The sequence below is a fragment of the Bufo bufo genome, chromosome 1 (genome assembly GCF_905171765.1).
Source record: "Bufo bufo chromosome 1, aBufBuf1.1, whole genome shotgun sequence".
In the NCBI taxonomy this organism is placed as follows: domain Eukaryota; kingdom Metazoa; phylum Chordata; class Amphibia; order Anura; family Bufonidae; genus Bufo; species Bufo bufo.
In genome coordinates, this window is record NC_053389.1 from 759,235,480 (window position 1) to 759,253,541 (window position 18,062).

The 18,062-nt window shown below is 45.3% G+C and overlaps 1 protein-coding gene across 1 annotated transcript in view; it reads left to right on the top strand.

Moving 5' to 3' along the window:
- LOC120986190 (melanin-concentrating hormone receptor 1-like) overlaps positions 1-10,552 on the top strand; it is a 46,354-nt gene extending 35,802 nt beyond the window's left edge. The window contains exons 2-3 of the mRNA XM_040414587.1: positions 5,855-6,406; positions 10,336-10,552. Coding sequence (XP_040270521.1) covers positions 5,855-6,406; positions 10,336-10,552 — 769 coding nt within the window. The remainder of the gene's footprint in view (positions 1-5,854; positions 6,407-10,335) is intronic.
- Positions 10,553-18,062: the final 7,510 nt, after the last annotated feature.

Below are 18,062 nucleotides of genomic sequence, written 5' to 3' on the forward strand. Positions count from 1 at the left end.
GTCTCGGGATGGAATAATGTCAAAACTACTGCAGGTGACTGGGCTGGTGGATCCTTGGCGACAGCTACACCCCGATGAAAGATGCTACTCCTTTTATTCTCATGCGAGGGATTCGTGGTCCCGGATAGATTATATCCTAGTACATCACTCCTTGAGAGGGAGGGTGGAACATCACTCCTTGAGAGGGAGACCTGGTGATTGCGGATCATGCGCCGGTGGAGTTAGTCCTTAGCACAGAATATCCAAGAGGCCCAGACTATCTGTGGAGATTCCCTTCCCAGTTATTATCTCGCAAGGACTTCAAGAATAAGCTAGTGGGGTGGTGGGAAGAATACCACAAGGCTACTTAGGTGCATATGGAGGATCCCAGTTTATTCTGGCATACGTCTTAGGTGGTGATGAGGGGGAGGATAATGAACTATGTGTTCGGGGTGAAAAAGAAAGTGCTGGTACAACAGGAAGAAGCTAGCGCTAGAGTTAGGACTTCTTATACTGCTTTTCTAGGAAATCCCACCGAAGCAAATAAGACAAGATGGGTTGAGGCGCGTCAGGACTTTGACAAGCTCACTAAAGACAGGGAATCTCTGCGGTTTACGGCTTTTGAAGCCACCCTGCATAGATTTGGCAACAAAGCCGGCCGTCTGTTGGCGAACCTGGCGAAAGGCAGGAGGCGCCCACAGTTTATATCTGATCTCAGAAACTCTGATAGCAAAGTGATCACTGACCCGGCAGGAATTAGCAGAATAGTGGGAGACTATTATAAATCTCTATATGAGGATCAGACTAATACTAGCCTAGTAGATACGCTTTTAGATAAGGTACAGTTACCATCGCTCACACAAGACCAGGTTACGCAGCTAAATGCAGATATCTCCATAGAAGAGCCTTAGGCAGTCATTCGTCACCTGGGTAATTCCAAAGCCCCGGGGCCCGACGGATATACGGGGGAGTACTACAAAACCTTACTTACCCAGATATCCCCAGTTCTGCTGAGGCTTTACAACGAGGTGCTGGAGGGAAAGTCGCCCCCTGACAGGGAGAATGTGTCCTACATTAAGCTGCTGCCCAAGGCGGGTAAAGATCCGCTAGACCCGGGGTCGTACAGACCCATTTCTCTCATAAACGTTGACACGAAAAATACTCTCTAAACTTATGGCTGATCGCCTGGCGACTATGTTGCCTACCCTGATTGCCCCTGAGCAAGTGGGGTTTGTGCAGGGGAGATCTGCAGTTATTAATATAAGAAATGTGCTAGCTGTCTGTCACGGCCGCGGTTTTGGCCGTGACTCCTTGGGAGCCGCATACAGTTGCCCGCGGTTTGGGTTGTTGTTTCAACCGCAGCTTGAGGCTTGATGTACAGGGTGGGTCATTTATATGGATACACCTTAATAAAATGGGAATGGTTGGTGATATTAACTTCCTGTTTGTGGCACATTAGTATATGTGAGGGGGGAAACTTTTCAAGATGGGTGGTGACCATGGCGGCCATTTTGAAATCGGCCATTTTGAATCCAACTTTTGTTTTTTCAATAGGAAGAGGGTCATTTGACAGATCAAACTTATTGGGAATTTCACAAGAAAAACAATTGTGTGCTTGGTTTTAACGTAACTTTATTCTTTCATGAGTTATTTACAAGTTTCTGACCACTTACAAAATGTGTTCAATGTGCTGCCCATTGTGTTGGATTGTCATTTCAACCCTTTTCTCCCACTCTTCACACACTGATAGCAACACCGCAGGAGAAATGCTAGCACAGGCTTCCAGTATCCGTAGTTTCAGGTGCTGCACATCTCGTATCATCTGAAGGCAATCGTCTATGCTGTGAAGATACGAGATGTGCAGCACCTGAAACTACGGATGCTGGAAGCCTGTGCTAGCATTTCTCCTGCGGTGTTGCTATCAGTGTGTGAAGAGTGGGAGAAGAGGGTTGCATTGACAATCCAACACAATGGGCAGCACATTGAACACATTTTATAAGTGGTCAGAAACTTGTAAATAACTCATGAAAGAATAAAGTTACGTTAAAACCAAGCACACCATTGTTTTTCTTGTGAAATTCCCAATAAGTTTGATGTGTCACATGACCCTCTTCCTATTTAAAACAAAAGTTGGATTCAAAATGGCCAACTTCAAAATGGCCGCCATGGTCACCACCCATCTTGAAAAGTTTCCCCCCTCACATATACTAATATGCCACAAACAGGAAGTTAATATCACCAACCATTCCCATTTTATTAAGGTGTATCCATATAAATGGCCCACCCTGTAGTTTGCCTCAGGTGCGGTTGCCGCGGACAACAGGTATGCGTGCGGTCCCTTTGGAGTTTGTGTGTGTGTGTATGTATGCACTGTCGTTTGTCTGTGTGCACTCTGTGTAGTGTGTGGTGTGCACGGACACCTTTCCTGCACTGTGGTTGCCCGTGGCAACGTTTGTCGTTGTGTACATGTGGTGGCAGTGTCCCGGCCTTGGGGCTGACTCCCAGGACACGGTTGCCACCCATGTCGTTGCCTGCGGCAACAACCACAGTGTGTTTGTTGTGTTGGACACTTTCCCTTTAAGTTGATGTTTTCCCTTCTGTGGTTTTGGAAGGGTTAACTCCCTTTCAGTGTGTGTGAGTCACGGGGTGTGTCTGATTGTTGGGTGTGGCCTCTTGGCCCTATAAAGCCTCAGTTGTAGGCAGTAGCCAGAGAGGGTGTTTCAGCCATGCTGGCTGTAGACATCCTCCTGGTTACTTACCAACTGCCAGTGGGGGCACCCTTTTGCTCAGACACGCTGATATTCACCGATTAGAATGGGGTTTCTCAAGACTCCTGTGGAGGGGAAAAAGGCAGCGTATTTCCTTAGACAAGTTGAAGTTGAGAAGGGAGCATGGGGGGCTGAACTTCCCGGACGTAAGAGGGTACAATTTGACATGTCTGAGCCACCATTTGTTAGACTGGGCCAATGAGACGTCCTATTATTCCAACTTGAGGCTGGAAACGCAGTTGGCGTTACCCTGGGACCTTATGGCCCTGGTGCATACTAGCTTACCCAAGCTCCCAACCTTTGCCAAGAGGTCACTTATATTGAGAGACACAGTCCTCATGTGGAAGATTTTGAGGAAACAATTTAATTTGTCCTACCAATTCTCCAAGCACCTCCCGCTGTCTCGTAACCCTGGCTTTCAATTGGGCGGAAATAGCAAGCTCTTTGACAAATGGACCCAGAAAGGGATAACTAAAATGGGAGACCTGTTCAGAGAGGGGGTGGACCTTTGGGCTACTTTACAGGAGATAGAAGAAAGGTGGGGATTACAGGAAGCAAACTTCCTGCCATATATGCAAGTTAGAAGTTATAATAGAAGCCTCATCAGAGATCTGTCTCAGGAGTGGACCCGAAATGAGTTTGATCTTTTCCTCAAGACCTCGGTTAGACCCACAATATCCTCCTTGTATCACTTATTAAGGGACAAGTGGAGATCCAAAGATAGAAAAAAAATCTTTGACAAATGGAAGGGACTGTTGGGAGTGGAGGATTTGTATTTGCACATCTGTTCAGGACTGTCAGACCTATATCGTGCGGTTACGAATGAGCAGTGGCGGGAAACGCATGTTAAAATATTGCATCTTGCTACTTATGGCTTTAACATCCCATGTAAAGAGGGAGATACCAACAGATTGAAGGCATGTCCCAAGTGTAAGCTGGAAGGGTCAGATCTATTCCATGGCCTTTGGGTTTGTCCAATGCTGGTTGAATTTTGGTCGCAGATGAGTCAGATCCTACGTGATGTTAGCAGTTTTAAAGGAGAAGTCTCTCCAATATTAGTTATCACACACGCGATTGTCCAACCCACTTTATCTACAGGGAAAGAGGGAGACGGCGAAGCCTTACATCTAGCGCCATTGGGTCATAAACTCTTGATGGTGGCAAAACGGTGTCTATTACAGCTATGGCTGAAACCTGCAGTTCCAACTCAAAACATGGTCATCACTCAATTAAAACATGTATTCCACTTAGAATGGCTCGAGGCCCTGAATAATAAGACACTTCTGGGGAAAAAACTTTATCAAGTGTGGAAAAGGTTTCTGGTCAGATACACTCCTGCTTTAGAATACCAGCGAATTATATCTCCATTTAAGTTAACGTCCTGGTATTTGACAGAGGACCTAAAGGAGGGCTTAGGGTTACTGAAAGTAGATTAAGCTGGGCTGAGAATCGAGGGCAGGTAGCCTTGATTTATGAGGGTAAAGGACACTTTAATAGGCATTTGTAGGGAGGGGACAGACTGAAGAAAGGGTGGGGGGGGGAAGGGGTAAAGGGGTGGGAAGGGATATATTACATGATGTTTGAATTTAGAAATTATGACAATTGTTTCTATTGCTTACATTTAACTGTCACATGGTTGATTGTATTTCTTTCAAATACTGGCATATATAACTGACATGCTCTAAGATCTGTCACTGATGTCATATATATATTAAAAATTCAATAAAGAATAGTGAAAAAAAATGAAAAAAAGAATGTGGATTAAATAAGTGTTTAGGAACTCTTAGTAGTTTAGAGATAAGGTTTATGTAACGGTCACGTCCACACACACACACAGGGGGAAGGATAGTGACCACTGCGCTCCACCCTCACCCCTGGCCCTGCCTACTTTCCATCACGAGTCCTGATTACAGGGGACAACTGGACGACAGTCCTTTACTTAGGATATGTGCAGGGAAGACAGACAAGACAAAATACGGAACGTGAACGGACCGGGTCAGAACCAAGAGAGCTACGCAGTACAAAGGGTTAAGCAAAGAATGGTCAGGAGAAGCCGGGGTCAAATACCAGGAGAGTAGAGAAGTACCAGAGGAGTCCGCAAAGAGTAGTCAGGTGGGAGCCGAGGTCACAATACCAGGAGGGATGCGCAGTACAGGAGGAGCAGGCAAAGGATCGTCAGGGAACGGAATCAGGTGAGTATTCAGTAGTCCAACAAATAGCCAGGAACCTAGAATTAACAGGCAACCTGTGGCCAGCAGGCTGCCTGTATTTATAGTGGGGTCTGAGGGTCATGTGACGTGGCCAGCGTCACATGATCGACAGACAGACAAGCCGAGCACTGAGTGATCAGCTCGGCGCTCAAGGCAGACCTAGGAGCAGGGAGCCTCCCAGCTAGCAAAGCCGTCCTGGGAACGAGGCCAAACACAGATCCTCGCTCCCGAAGCTAAGCAGCAGGTCTGCGGCTGATGGGAGACCGAGTGCGCCTTTGGCGCCCCGTGAAAGTTTGTTAGCTGATGGCACAAAGTGAAAGTGAAAGTACTAGTCACACAATTAGAAAAACAGTTAACCCTTTGTGACAGAATGGCTCAATATTTTTAATTGAAAATTTCTATTGAAAATATGATTTTTAGCCAAAAATAAGTAAAACGCAATCATAAAAAAAATTGCCTCCAAAGGTGTACATAGCCTTTAACACGACTTAGGTGCACAAAAAGTTTACTAAACTATGATAAAAAGATATATATATTATATATACAAAGACAAAGTAAAGTAACAGTCACTGAAAGCCGTGAAAACAAATGAGCCAGCTCCACTTCGACCAGTGCCCAACATGGCCCTTGGCTGACACCCATATGATACAAAGAGGTGATGGTAGCAAGAATTGGCAACTAAGCCAGTTGTACTTTACACCAGTTTGATAAATGTCCCCCAATATCCCTAAACTGTGCTATCTGCTGTATATGTCTACAAATGACAGGCATATGTGGGCACATTGTATTTGACATTGCTTTGCTAATATTTCAGATTTGGAAATAAATGTGTTGTATATTGCTATACACAGCAGAGCCCTAATACTACTGCATTTGCCTTCCCTTTTCTTCCAACAGATATGTGGCTGTGGTGCACTCCTCTACCATGGGCCAACGACGGAGTGTGCGTTGTACGTGGATCGTCACAGGCTGCGTCTGGCTGTGCTCACTTCTCCTCAGCACCCCTGCTCTCCTTTATTCTGGAGTTAGATGGGGGGATGGCGTGGCCCTGTGTGTACTGGATCTTCCTGGAGCACCACCGTCCCTTTACTGGTACACCCTGATGCACAGCCTCCTGACATTTCTACTGCCGTTGTCAGTCATAGTGGTGTTGTACTCCCTCACCCTTCACCACCTTTCTAGGGTTATGAAAAGAGTCCAAAGGGCTCCATCTCAGCGCAGCCGGAGGGTCACACGCATGGCCCTGGCTATTGTGGCTGCTTTCCTCTTCTGCTGGGCTCCTTTCCATGCAGTGCAGCTTGTTAATCTGTTCTCCACTGGACCTCCTTCAAGCTCTACCTTCTACCTCAATCAGGCAGCTATTTGCCTAGGCTATGCTCACAGCTGTGTCAGCCCTCTGTTGGTCATCTGCTGTACCGAGGGCTTCCGAGAACGCCTACCGCATGCACGGTAAGCACTTTCTTTTCACCTTCTCATTTTTGTTTCCGTATGGAAAATTGTTCATTAATGCTTACTCCACTGACAAAACGAACAAAAATACTCCACTTTTCTGGTGCAGCGCATTGGATACGTTACGCCCTCATTAGACATAACAGGATTAGTACATCTTACCCAATGTGTGTACTGTACAGGATCCTGAAGAAGCACCTGTCATCTATATAGAAAGTACTTTCCAGTTTCCAGCAGCTCTTTCTCACTTTTAGGCTACATTCACACGTCCGCATTTTTGGCTCTGCATCCGTTCCGCAATTTTGCGGAACGGGTGCGGACCCATTCATTTCAATGGGGCCGCAAAAGATGCGGACAGCACACAATGTGCTGTCCGCATCCGTAGATCAGTTACGCGGCCCCGCAAAAAAGATAGAGAATGTCCTAGAGCGGACAAGAATAGGCATTTCTATCATAGGGCCGGCTACATTCACACGGCCGGTATCCGTGTTTTGCGGATCCGCAATTTGCGGACCGCAAAACACATACGGTCGTGTGAATGTACCCTTATATGTAAGTACTTACATGATTTGTATTACTATCTTTTTATTAGTCTTTACTCTTCACTTTTTCTTATTTTGGGTGACATTTTGGTCGCTTCACAACCAATTACCATTTTTTTTTTTACAATGGTTTTAACTTACAGTGGTCATCCTAAAACATCCTGAAATTTAAAGGGGATGTCTGGGCCCTGAAAAAAAATTATTGGGGATAACCACGCACAGTATGTGAGTAAAAACCCAGATCCTATAGTATTCTGGGTTCCTTCAGGATCTTCTGGAGAAGATAGGCAGGTGGAGGTATTGTCCTTCCAGATATGAAGATTTATGCCACCTCACCAGGTAGAATCATACAGAGTCATGAATCTATTAATCTGATCCTTCTCCGATGTCTATTCTCACCAGACTATTAGTTAGATAGTGAATCTATAAAGCTAAATTCACATGAGTGTATTCAGTCCAGGAAATACTCTCCATGTGACTGGGGTATCTCCTGGACTGAACACTGCTGATGTGACAAAAATTAACAGCATTATAATGATTTATAATGCTGTGTGTTCCTGTACTGTCCCTGCTTAGTGGATACTGCACAGGACAAAATTATTCTCACACTCCTCCATTCAAGTCAACAAGTAGCAGGCAGGCCACACATCAGATAAATGTTGGTAGAACCAGATGACATCTTATGCCGGACTCTCACCCAGATGTCAGGGGAAATAAGGATCACGCTGGTGGAGATCAACGGCCCAGTCCTTTTGTCCTCGGCTTATCGGTCAGAGGTGTCAGCATTGGTTTTCTTATGCCATGCGTATGTTGTCGCAGATGGAAGCTGCCACAGTAAGGCCTCATGCACACGACCGTAATATTCAGTCAGCATCCGATCTGCATTTTTTGCAGATTGAATGCGGACCAATTCATTTCTATGGGGCTGCAAAAAAATGCTGAGGGATGTCATCTGTGTGCTGTCCGCATCGGTGCGGTATTATCGCAAAAGAAAAAACAGACTCACATTGCGAACTTGCAAACCTCGGAATTCCACCTTTTGGATGTGCTGTCTCCATTTATTTTATTTTTTTTGACATCCATCAGTTGCTTTCTTGGGGGGCTTTTTACCACCCCTCCTGGAGACGAGCACCCGCAGCATCATCACTAAGGAGTGCTGTTCACCCGTATTTTCGGTATCTGATTTTCAGTCTGCAAAAATTGGATCTTTGACAAACAGCTCCGGTGTGCCCATCAATAGGAGGGGCTATTCTCATCCACAAAATAAAACAGAAATACAGTGGGATGCAAAAGTTTGGGCAACCTTGTTAATCGTCATGGTTTTCCTGTATAAATCGTTGGTTGTTACGATAAAAAATGTCAGTTAAATATATCATATAGGAGACACACACAGTGATATTTGAGAAGTGAAATGAAGTTTATTGGATTTACAGAAAGTGTGCTATAATTGTTTAAACAAAATTAGGCAGGTGCATAAATTTGGGCACTGTTGTCATTTTATTGATTCCAAAACCTTTAGAACTAATTATTGGAACTCAAATTGGCTTGGTAAGCTCAGTGACCCCTGACCTACATACACAGGTGAATCCAATTATGAGAAAGAGTATTTAAGGGTTCAATTGTAAGTTTCCCTCCTCTTTTAATTTTCTCTGAAGAGTAGCAACGTGGGCGTCTCAAAACAACTCTCAAAAGACCTGAAGACAAAGATTGTTCACCATCATGGTTTAGGGGAAGGATACAGAAAGCTGTCTCAGAGATTTCAGCTGTCTGTTTCCACAGTTAGGAACATATTGAGGAAATGGAAGACCACAGGCTCAGTTCAAGTTAAGGCTCGAAGTGGCAGACCAAGAAAAATCTCGGATAGACAGAAGCGACGAATGGTGAGAACAGTCAGAGTCAACCCACAGACCAGCACCAAAGACCTACAACATCATCTTGCTGCAGATGGAGTCACTGTGCATCGTTCAACCATTCGGCGCACTTTACACAAGGAGATGCTGTATGCGAGAGTGATGCAGAGGAAGCCTTTTCTCCGCCCACAGCACAAAAAGTGCCGCTTGAGGTGGGATAAAGCACATTTGGACAAGCCAGCTTCATTTTGGAATAAGGTGCTGTGGACTGATGAAACTAAAATTGAGTTATTTGGCCATAACAAGGGGCGTTATGCATGGAGGAAAAAGAACACAGCATTCCAAGAAAAACACCTGCTACCTACAGTAGAATATGGTGGTGGTTCCATCATGCTGTGGGGCTGTGGGGCCAGTGCAGGGACTGGGAATCTTGTCAAAGTTGAGGGACGCATGGATTCCACTCAGTATCAGCAGATTCTGGAGACCAATGTCCAGGAATCAGTGACAAAGCTGAAGCTGCGCCGGGGCTGGATCTTTCAACAAGACAACGACCCTAAACACTGCTCAAAATCCACTAAGGCATTTATGCAGAGGAACAAGTACAACGTTCTGGAATGGCCATCTCAGTCCCCAGACCTGAATATAATTGAAAATCTGTAGTGTGACTTAAAGAGAGCTGTCCATGCTCGGAAGCCATCAAACCTGAATGAACTAAAGATGTTTTGTAAAGAGGAAAGGTCCAAAATACCTTCAACCAGAATCCAGACTCTCATTGGAACCTACAGGAAGCGTTTAGAGGCTGTCATTTCTGCAAAAGGAGGATCTACTAAATATTGATTTCATTTCTTTTTTGTGGTGCCCAAATTTATGCACCGGCCTAATTTTGTTTAAACAATTATAGCACACTTTCTGTAAATCCAATAAACTTCATTTCACTTCTCAAATATCACTGTGTGTGTCTCCGATATCATATATTTAACTGATATTTTTTATCGTAACAACCAACGATTTATACAGGAAAATCATGACGATTAACAAGGTTGCCCAAACTTTCGCATCCCACTGTAGGACCTGCGATGAGCTTTGTGGATTGGGCACACGGATCAGTGAAAAAAACAGATGGGTGCATGGCCTCATAGAAATATATGGGACAGTGTGCTATTCATTTTCTTAAAAACTGATAGAATATTGAAAAAAAATACTGCTGTGTGCATGAGGCCTAACTGCTGGAAAACAGAAATCACAGCCTGAAGGCAGGAGCGATCATAAATGTTCACACTGATCTTTAGTGTAGCACAAAATGCACTCACGTTGCAGACAGGAAAAATAATGTTTTATGCTTTGTGTCAGATGTAGTTTACAGTTTGATGTGTTATATAGGCTCTTTTAGATCATGTGATGTACATTTAGCGCAATTGGCTGGAGCACCACTATATACGCTGATGTTATATAGATTTCATTAGCTAAACTACTACTAGAAAAGTGTGCCCTCTGCTGGTATGTGCCACCATAGTAATTGCCACATTTCTAATTACAGATGTTGCCGGTTCCTTTTCCGTCGCTGGGCTGGGTTCTGGCCCATTTCAACCTTACCGCACAATGGTCCAAGCTCTGCCATCAACAGTCCGCCTATAGACGGACTCTATGCCCCTCAGCAGCGCCGGAGGACTATACACCTGCAGACCCCCCCATGTTCTATCACTGAAAACACCAGGATCAGTCTGGGAGTCCGGGATGAGAGCAGCATTTTGTAATATCTGCTTGTGGTATCATCAGAAAAATGACCTATTTTTTAAATCAAGTTTTTATGTTAAACTTTTTTTTTTAATTTTTGGTGAGTTTTTTGTTTCATTTTTCCATGTCTGTATCTATATCTAAAAAAATGTATATACCGGTAATCCTGCAATTTTGACACTGGTCACTAGGCCTAATAATAGGTCATGATTTCCTGTTCTGCACAGGTAACTTTTCAGTAGCCATCTTATTATCACCACAGACAGGATTACAATGAAAAGTCAAGGATAGGGAACCCGATCATTAATATTTTCCCTTATAACATGGTTATAAGGGAAAATAATAGCATTCTTAATACAGAATGCTTAGTAAAAAAGGGATGGAGGGGTTAAAAAAAAAAATTATAATAATTTAACTCCCCTTAATCCACTTGTTCGCGCAGCCCGGCTTCTCTTCTTTCTTCTTCTTTGCTGTGCAGGAGGAAAAGGACCTGTGGTGACGTCACTGTGCTCATCACATGGTCCGTCACATGATCCATCACCCTGGCGATGGATAATGTGATGAGCGCAGTGATGTCATCAAAGGTCCTTTACCCAGGTCCTGAAGAAAGAAGAAAGAAAAGAAGCCAGGCTGCGCGAACAAGTGGATTAAGGTGAGTTCAATTATTTTGTATTTTTTTTAACCCCTCCAGCCCTATTGTACTATGCATTCTGTATTCAGAATGCTATTATTTTCCCGTATAACCATGTTATAAGGGAAAATAATAGCAATCTACACAACACCGATCCCAAACCCAAACTTCTGTGAAGAAGTTCGGGTTTGGGTACCAAACATGCCTATTTTTCTCACGCGCGTGCAAAACGCATTAAAATGTTTTGCACTTGCACGGAAAAATCACGCATTTTCCCGCGATGCACCCGCATCTTATCCGGCCCAAATCCATGACGCCCGTGTGAAAGAGGCCTAAGGTCTGTATTACACCAACAGATTATCTGACCAATATCTGTCCAATCAGACCAATAGTTGATGTGTATAACAAAAGATCTGTGTGTGAAAACGGCCATCTGACCAATGATTAATCAGAAAATCTGTCAGATAATCTGTTGGTGTAATACAGGCCTTAAAATACATTTAGACGCACCAATAATTCCCGAGATTATCGATCACAACCATTCCTGTGAACAGTCTTTCCCGATCATCTGCCCGGCTAAATGTGCCGCCGATCATTGGGTGATCCTGCTACTCGTGCAGACACCACCGATCATAGTTTCTGGGCAGCAGATCGTGCTGTTTTTCGATCTGCTGCTCAGGAGCCATGAATCGCAATAGTGATCCCTCGTCCTCATACAGTGAAGGAGATCGCTGCATGTAAATGTTAGGTCTCCTTCACTGAATGAGCAACCGACTGTCGGAAGGAACGTTTCCTTCCTGATAATCGTCTGCTCAGTTGGCCCGTGTAAATCCAGCTTTACACTTTTGTACAGATAAGACAGGATCCGCCATTCACAATAGGTGATATCACAGCTTATCTACTCCCTCCTGACCTCTGCACAGGACACAGAGCATGCCTAGAAAGCTCTCCCATAGAAGTCAATGATGTCCCCTCCTGTCCATTATGTCTATGGCCCATGTGGCTGCTCTCAAAAGACAGGAAGCCTTAACCTATTTTAGGCCTAGTGGCCAGTGTGAAAATTGCAGGATTTAATACAATTGTTTTTAATATAGTGACATGAAAAAATGTTTTAAAAAAAAATCACCAAAAATTCTAAAAACCCAAAATATGTTTAACATAAAAACTTGATTTCAAGAATAGTTCATATTGTCATGACACATTCCCTTTACGTGTCACTGATTCTAATGGAAGGGGACAGACGCTGGTATGCAGGTAGTGGTGATCTGCAACTCGGCACTTTCCAGCTGTTGGACAAACTACAACACCTAGCATTCCCTGACAACCTGCAGGGAAATGCTGGAAGTTGTAGTTTAGAAGCTGGTTGGAGACCACTGTGGTCACCTGAGGTGTTATGTTTTATGTACAAAGATCTATAACTATAGTCATAACTTTTGGCTTAAAGGGAACCTGTCACCATGAACATGCAGTCCACTCTGCAGGCGGCAGGTTATAGAGCAGGAGGAGCTGAGCAGATTGATGTATAATCTTCTGGGCATAGATATGGAATTTATTCATTGAAATCTCTGCTCTTTCTATTTTTAGGAGTCCAGTGGGTGGAGCTACTCACTGATTGGCAGCTGTATGCTCATAAAGGGAAGGCTGGCAGTCTTTGATAGGACCGCCTCCAGGACTCCTAAGCATAGAAAGAGCAGAGGTTTAAATGAATAAGTTGCATGTTATATTGAATCTATAACCATAAAACCATATATCAATCTGCTCAGCTCCTTCTGCTGGATGACATTTTCATGCTGACAGATTTGTTTTACCTTCTAGACTTCTCCGGATGAGATCATCTCCTTTTACTGTGGACAGACGGGGAATATCATTTGCACTAAGGCCTTGCTCACACAGGGTTTCATACAGTTTTCCAGCTAAAACCAGGAAAGAAATAGGAAAAGAGAGAACAGAAAAAAAATGCCTCAAATCTGTACAGCGTGAACAACGTCACAGTACCTGATCTAGAGACTTGTGCCCATTTCTGTTCTCCTCCGGGATGAAAACGGCTCATGCGTATGGATGTGTTGTGCGTGAAACGCTGTGTCCCATTGTAGCCCAGCAGCAATGCATTTCGTCCCATCTGTTGGATTAAAGGGGTATGTTGATAATAGATATTTAGGGCACATCTCTAATACGCCCCTCTCCCCAGCATAGACTATAACTGAGAATGCCTGTTTCTGGCTTCTCTGTGACTTTACAGATTGGTTCTGCTGGTCCCTAAAGGCACAACGGGGACATAGAAAATCCATTCTCCATAAACATAGGATCCTGAAACTGGAAACTGTGTTTATCAGAATTTGTGTATATTCTCAGTACATGCCACAGATGTCTGCCACCAGACTATTCATATAAAGGACTACACACCACTATCCTGTGTTCCCGCTCTAGGATGCACGCTGCCACTCCATTCAAACGCTATAGGACTGCGGGAAACAGCCGAGTGCTGTGTTCAGCTACCTTTTTGCAGTCCCATAGACTTTGAATGGAGCAGTGTGCACATGCTTAGGGTCCATTCGCACGTCCGTAGTGTATTGCGGATGCACAATACACCCGGCAGGCGCCCCAATAGAACTGCCTATTCTTGTCCGCAATTGCGGACAATAATAGGACACGTTCTATTTTTTTCCAGAGCCGCGGACCAGAAGTTCGGGGCTGTGCTCCGGAAATGCGGATGCAGACAGCACACTGTGTGCTGTCCGCATCTATTCCTGCCCCATAGAGAATGAATGGGTCCGGACACATTAACGGACGTGTGAATGGACCCTTAAAGTGTAACTGCTGTTTCATTTTTTATACCCTAACTAGCAGAAGGACCCGGCTTCGCACGGGTATATTTCATTTAATGTTTGTGTGTGTCGTTAAACACCACTCCACAGTCCCCCACCCCTTAACACTGACCCCCCACAGTGCCCCGCCACTTTAAAAGCAGCCCATCCCCTTAACTTTGACCTTCACAGCAGACTCCCCCTTTAACAGTGGGTTTCACAGCACCCCACTCCCTTGACAGTGACCTCCTCAGGGGCCCGCCCCCTTAAAGGGGTATTCCCATCTTGTTCATCATGTTTGATTCAATTATATACCCCCAAGTGAGCCTTTCACTAAATATAATGTCTTTTTAAAATCCTATAGTTTTCTTCTAAAATCAAAAAATCCCATTCTATTGTTTATATTCGCTGCCCAGAGCTTACCCTGGTGATCCAGTGGCCGGCCTCTCTTACATTCAGGGAGCGCGCACGTCGGGCGGCCGCGCATGCGCTGATCAATTTTCCTTCGTGCCGCGGCTCCAACGCAACACAAAGGAAGATAGTTTAGCGCATGCACGGCCACCCAAACAGTTCGTGGGAGGAAGAGAAGAGTCCGGACATCGTTGGAGAGCCAGCGGAGGACCGGGACAGTACTTCAGAAGGGGTGAGTATTTTTTTTACATGCATCACCAATTCCACCAACGATTGGGGGCAGATGGAGGCACTTGGGGGGGCTGATGGAGGCACTTGGGGGGGCAGATGGAGGCACTTGGGGGGGCTATTTTATAGGCATATGGGGTCTGATGGGGGGCTGTTTGAGGCTGATGGGGGGCTGTTTGAGGCTGATAGAGGCATATGGGGGCTGATGGAGGCATATGGGGGGCTGTTTGAGGCATATGGGGGCTGATGGAGGCATATGGGGGCTGATGGAGGTATATGGGGGCTGATGGTGTCTGTTTGAGGCTGATGGGGGGCTATTTGAGGCATATGGAGGCTGATGGGGGCTGTTTGAGACTGATGGGGGCTGTTTGAGGCTGATGGGGGGCTGTTTGAGGCTGATGGGGGGCTGTTTGAGGCTGATGGGGGGCTGTTTGAGGCTGATGGGGGGCTGTTTGAGGCTGATGGGGGGCTGTTTGAGGCTGATGGGGGGCTGTTTGAGGCTGATGGGGGCTGATCTAGTGGGGAAGGGAATAGACAGATGTAGCAGAGCTGTATATGTGGCGGGTCAGCATCAATGCTGGTGGAAGAGAGAAACTGATGTAGCAGAGCTGTATATGTGACGGGTCAGCATCGATGCTGGTGGAAGAGAGAAACTGATGTAGCAGAGCTGTATATGTGTCGGGTCAGCATCAATGCTGGTGGAAGAGAGAAACTGATGTAGCATAGCTGAATATGCGGCTGTTCTGACACAGTGCTGGTTGAAGAGAGAAACTGATGTAGCAGGGCTGTATAGGTGGCGGGTCAGCATCAATGCTGATGGAAGAGAGAAACAGATGTAGCAGTGCTGAATATGCGGCTGTTCTGACACAGTGCTGGTTGAAGAGATAAAAAGACAGATGTAGCAGAACTGTATATGAAGCTTTTCAGACACAGTGCTAGTGGGGGAGTAGAATAAAGATGTAGCAGGGCTGTATAGGAAGCCATTCAGCCAAAGTGATGTTAGGGGACTGGAGTAGCCACATGTAGCTGAGCTGTATATGCATCTATAAAGATACATAGTGTAAGGTTTATACACAACTGCAGTACAGCTGTAATGGAAACAAATCTGCATCAGTGCTGGTGGGTGTGTAAGCCGTGTACTGGGGTGGGCTCCCCAGGATACAGCGAAGTCACAGACAAGGAAAGCGACACTGACACCAGCTTACAATGCAAGAACAGAAACTTTACTTAGGCAAAAAAGTAATAACACAGGCATAACCAAAACCAAAACAATACAAATAAGCATAGAAAACACTATATCCCGGACTCACAGTCAATGTCCCTGCCCACTGGACAGGCCTAGCCGATGGCGGACACAGCAGAGCCTGCAACGTCAATACTGCGCCGCAGAACAGTCCCGAACAACCTGGCAATAACACAACCCTAACTAGCTATCTAGTTTCAGGCCTAGGCTTAGTCTCTGTTTTTCAGTCGCCACTAGTGTAAAGCATGGAGTAAACGGGTGTACTGACCTTCGTCCGTTCTGGGCCCTAGGATGCCGCTTACCCGGGATGGCCACCAAGCTCTCAGCAACCGTGCGGCCTTGCTTCATGATGAGGCTTTCTGTCCACACACTGAAACTGGTCTTCCTGGGACAACCTCTCTTTCAAAGAGCTGGATTCAGTAAGGAGACGACAGCTACTCTCCTTCCTTTGAGTGTCTATTCACTGCCGGACATCTGCAAGCCAGGATTTCCAGGGGTTATGTCCACTGTAGCAGCACAGATACGAGGTGGCCAGAATGAGAGTTGCTGTCCATGTGTGCCTACGTGAGCTCCCATGGTAGCGGCCACTAGAGAGGCCAGCGCTTTTTCCTATAGTGTGCAAGCACAACCACCAATGCTGAATTGCAGGATGGTCGTAACCCCTGGAAACGAGCAGTGTATAGAAAAATTTATAACTAAAGTGAGACAACACCTTTAACCACAAGAACCCCGTTCTAGTGATGGTGGTGGTCCCAGCAGTCACCCCCCCCCCCCCCCCCACCAATTTAACAGTTATCACCTATCCAATGGATAAGGGATTGCTGTTGTTACTGGAATACACCTTTAAAGGAGTTATCCAAGGGCTATAATGCGTCACTTGCGATGCTAGGGAGGTGTGACAGGGAGATGCAGCGGCGGCCATGCTGGCATCAGAAGCAACGTAGGTGCTGGGGAGTGAGGTAAGTACTGTCTGTGTAAGGGGCCTGGGCATATGGGGGGCATTATAGGTCTTGGATATCCCCTTTAAGCCCTCTTAAAGCATAATTTACAGTAGCCATTTTTGAATAAAATTAGGGATGAGCGAATCGACTTCGGATGAAACTTTCAAAGTCGATTTGCATAAAACTTTGTTCTAATACTGTACGGAACAGGAGCTCCATACAGTATTAGAATGTATTGGCTCCAATGAGCCGAAGTTATTGCTCCGCGAACCCGGTTGGGACCGAACCCGAGTTTGGGAAATGTTTTTTTACAGTACAAATTCATTTATGAAGTTATGCGCAAAGTCTCATAACTTCGGCTCATTGGAGCCAATACATTCTGATACTGTACGGAGCTCCTGTTCCGTACGGTATTAGAACAAAGTTTTATGCAAATCGACTTTGAAAGTTTCATCCGAACTCGATTCGATCCTCCCTAAATAAAATCTTAAAGCGTAGTTGTCTGTGTGAGTGTCCGTGTGGGTGCATCCACTGCTGCCTGAACAGGATACAAGAAGTCACACATTTTCAGGTATCACCAAATCAGTGCCATGGACTGAAACTAACGGCTACCGTGTGGAAACCATACTGTAACGCAAACACAGGGAGCACAAAGCTGTTAGAACCTGCAGGGAATATGCACATAGGGGCGGATTGATCAAAAATGGTGTAAAGTAGAACTGACTTAGTTGCCCATAGCAACCAATCAGATTCCAGCTTTCATTTTCCAAAGGAGCTGTGAAAATGTAAAGGTGGAATCTGATTGGTTGCTACGGGCAACTAAGCCAATTCTACTTTACATCAGTTTCATAAATCTGCTCCATAGACTACTATGAAATAGCCAATAATCTTACAGTTTACCGGACATCTCCCTTTAGTAGCCATATGCAAAGCAACACAAAACACTTTAAGGCCTATAAGCTATTATTTTTATTTTTGTGGTTGTTTTTTTCAACCAAAAAAAAAGTGCAAGTTGGCAGAGGGCAAAATTTACTGAAAAACTATAAATGTTAAAAAGTATAACTATAAGGGCTCATGCCCACGAACGTAATGGCTCCGTGCCTGTGCTGAGGCGGTACCGCAATACACGGGTCACCAGCCGTGTGCATTCCGCATCACGTATGCGGACCCATTCACTTGAATGGGTCCGCAAATCCGGAGATGCGGAAGCACGGATCGGAACCCCACAGAAGCACTACGGAGTGCTTCCGTGATGTTTCTGGCCGTGCCTCC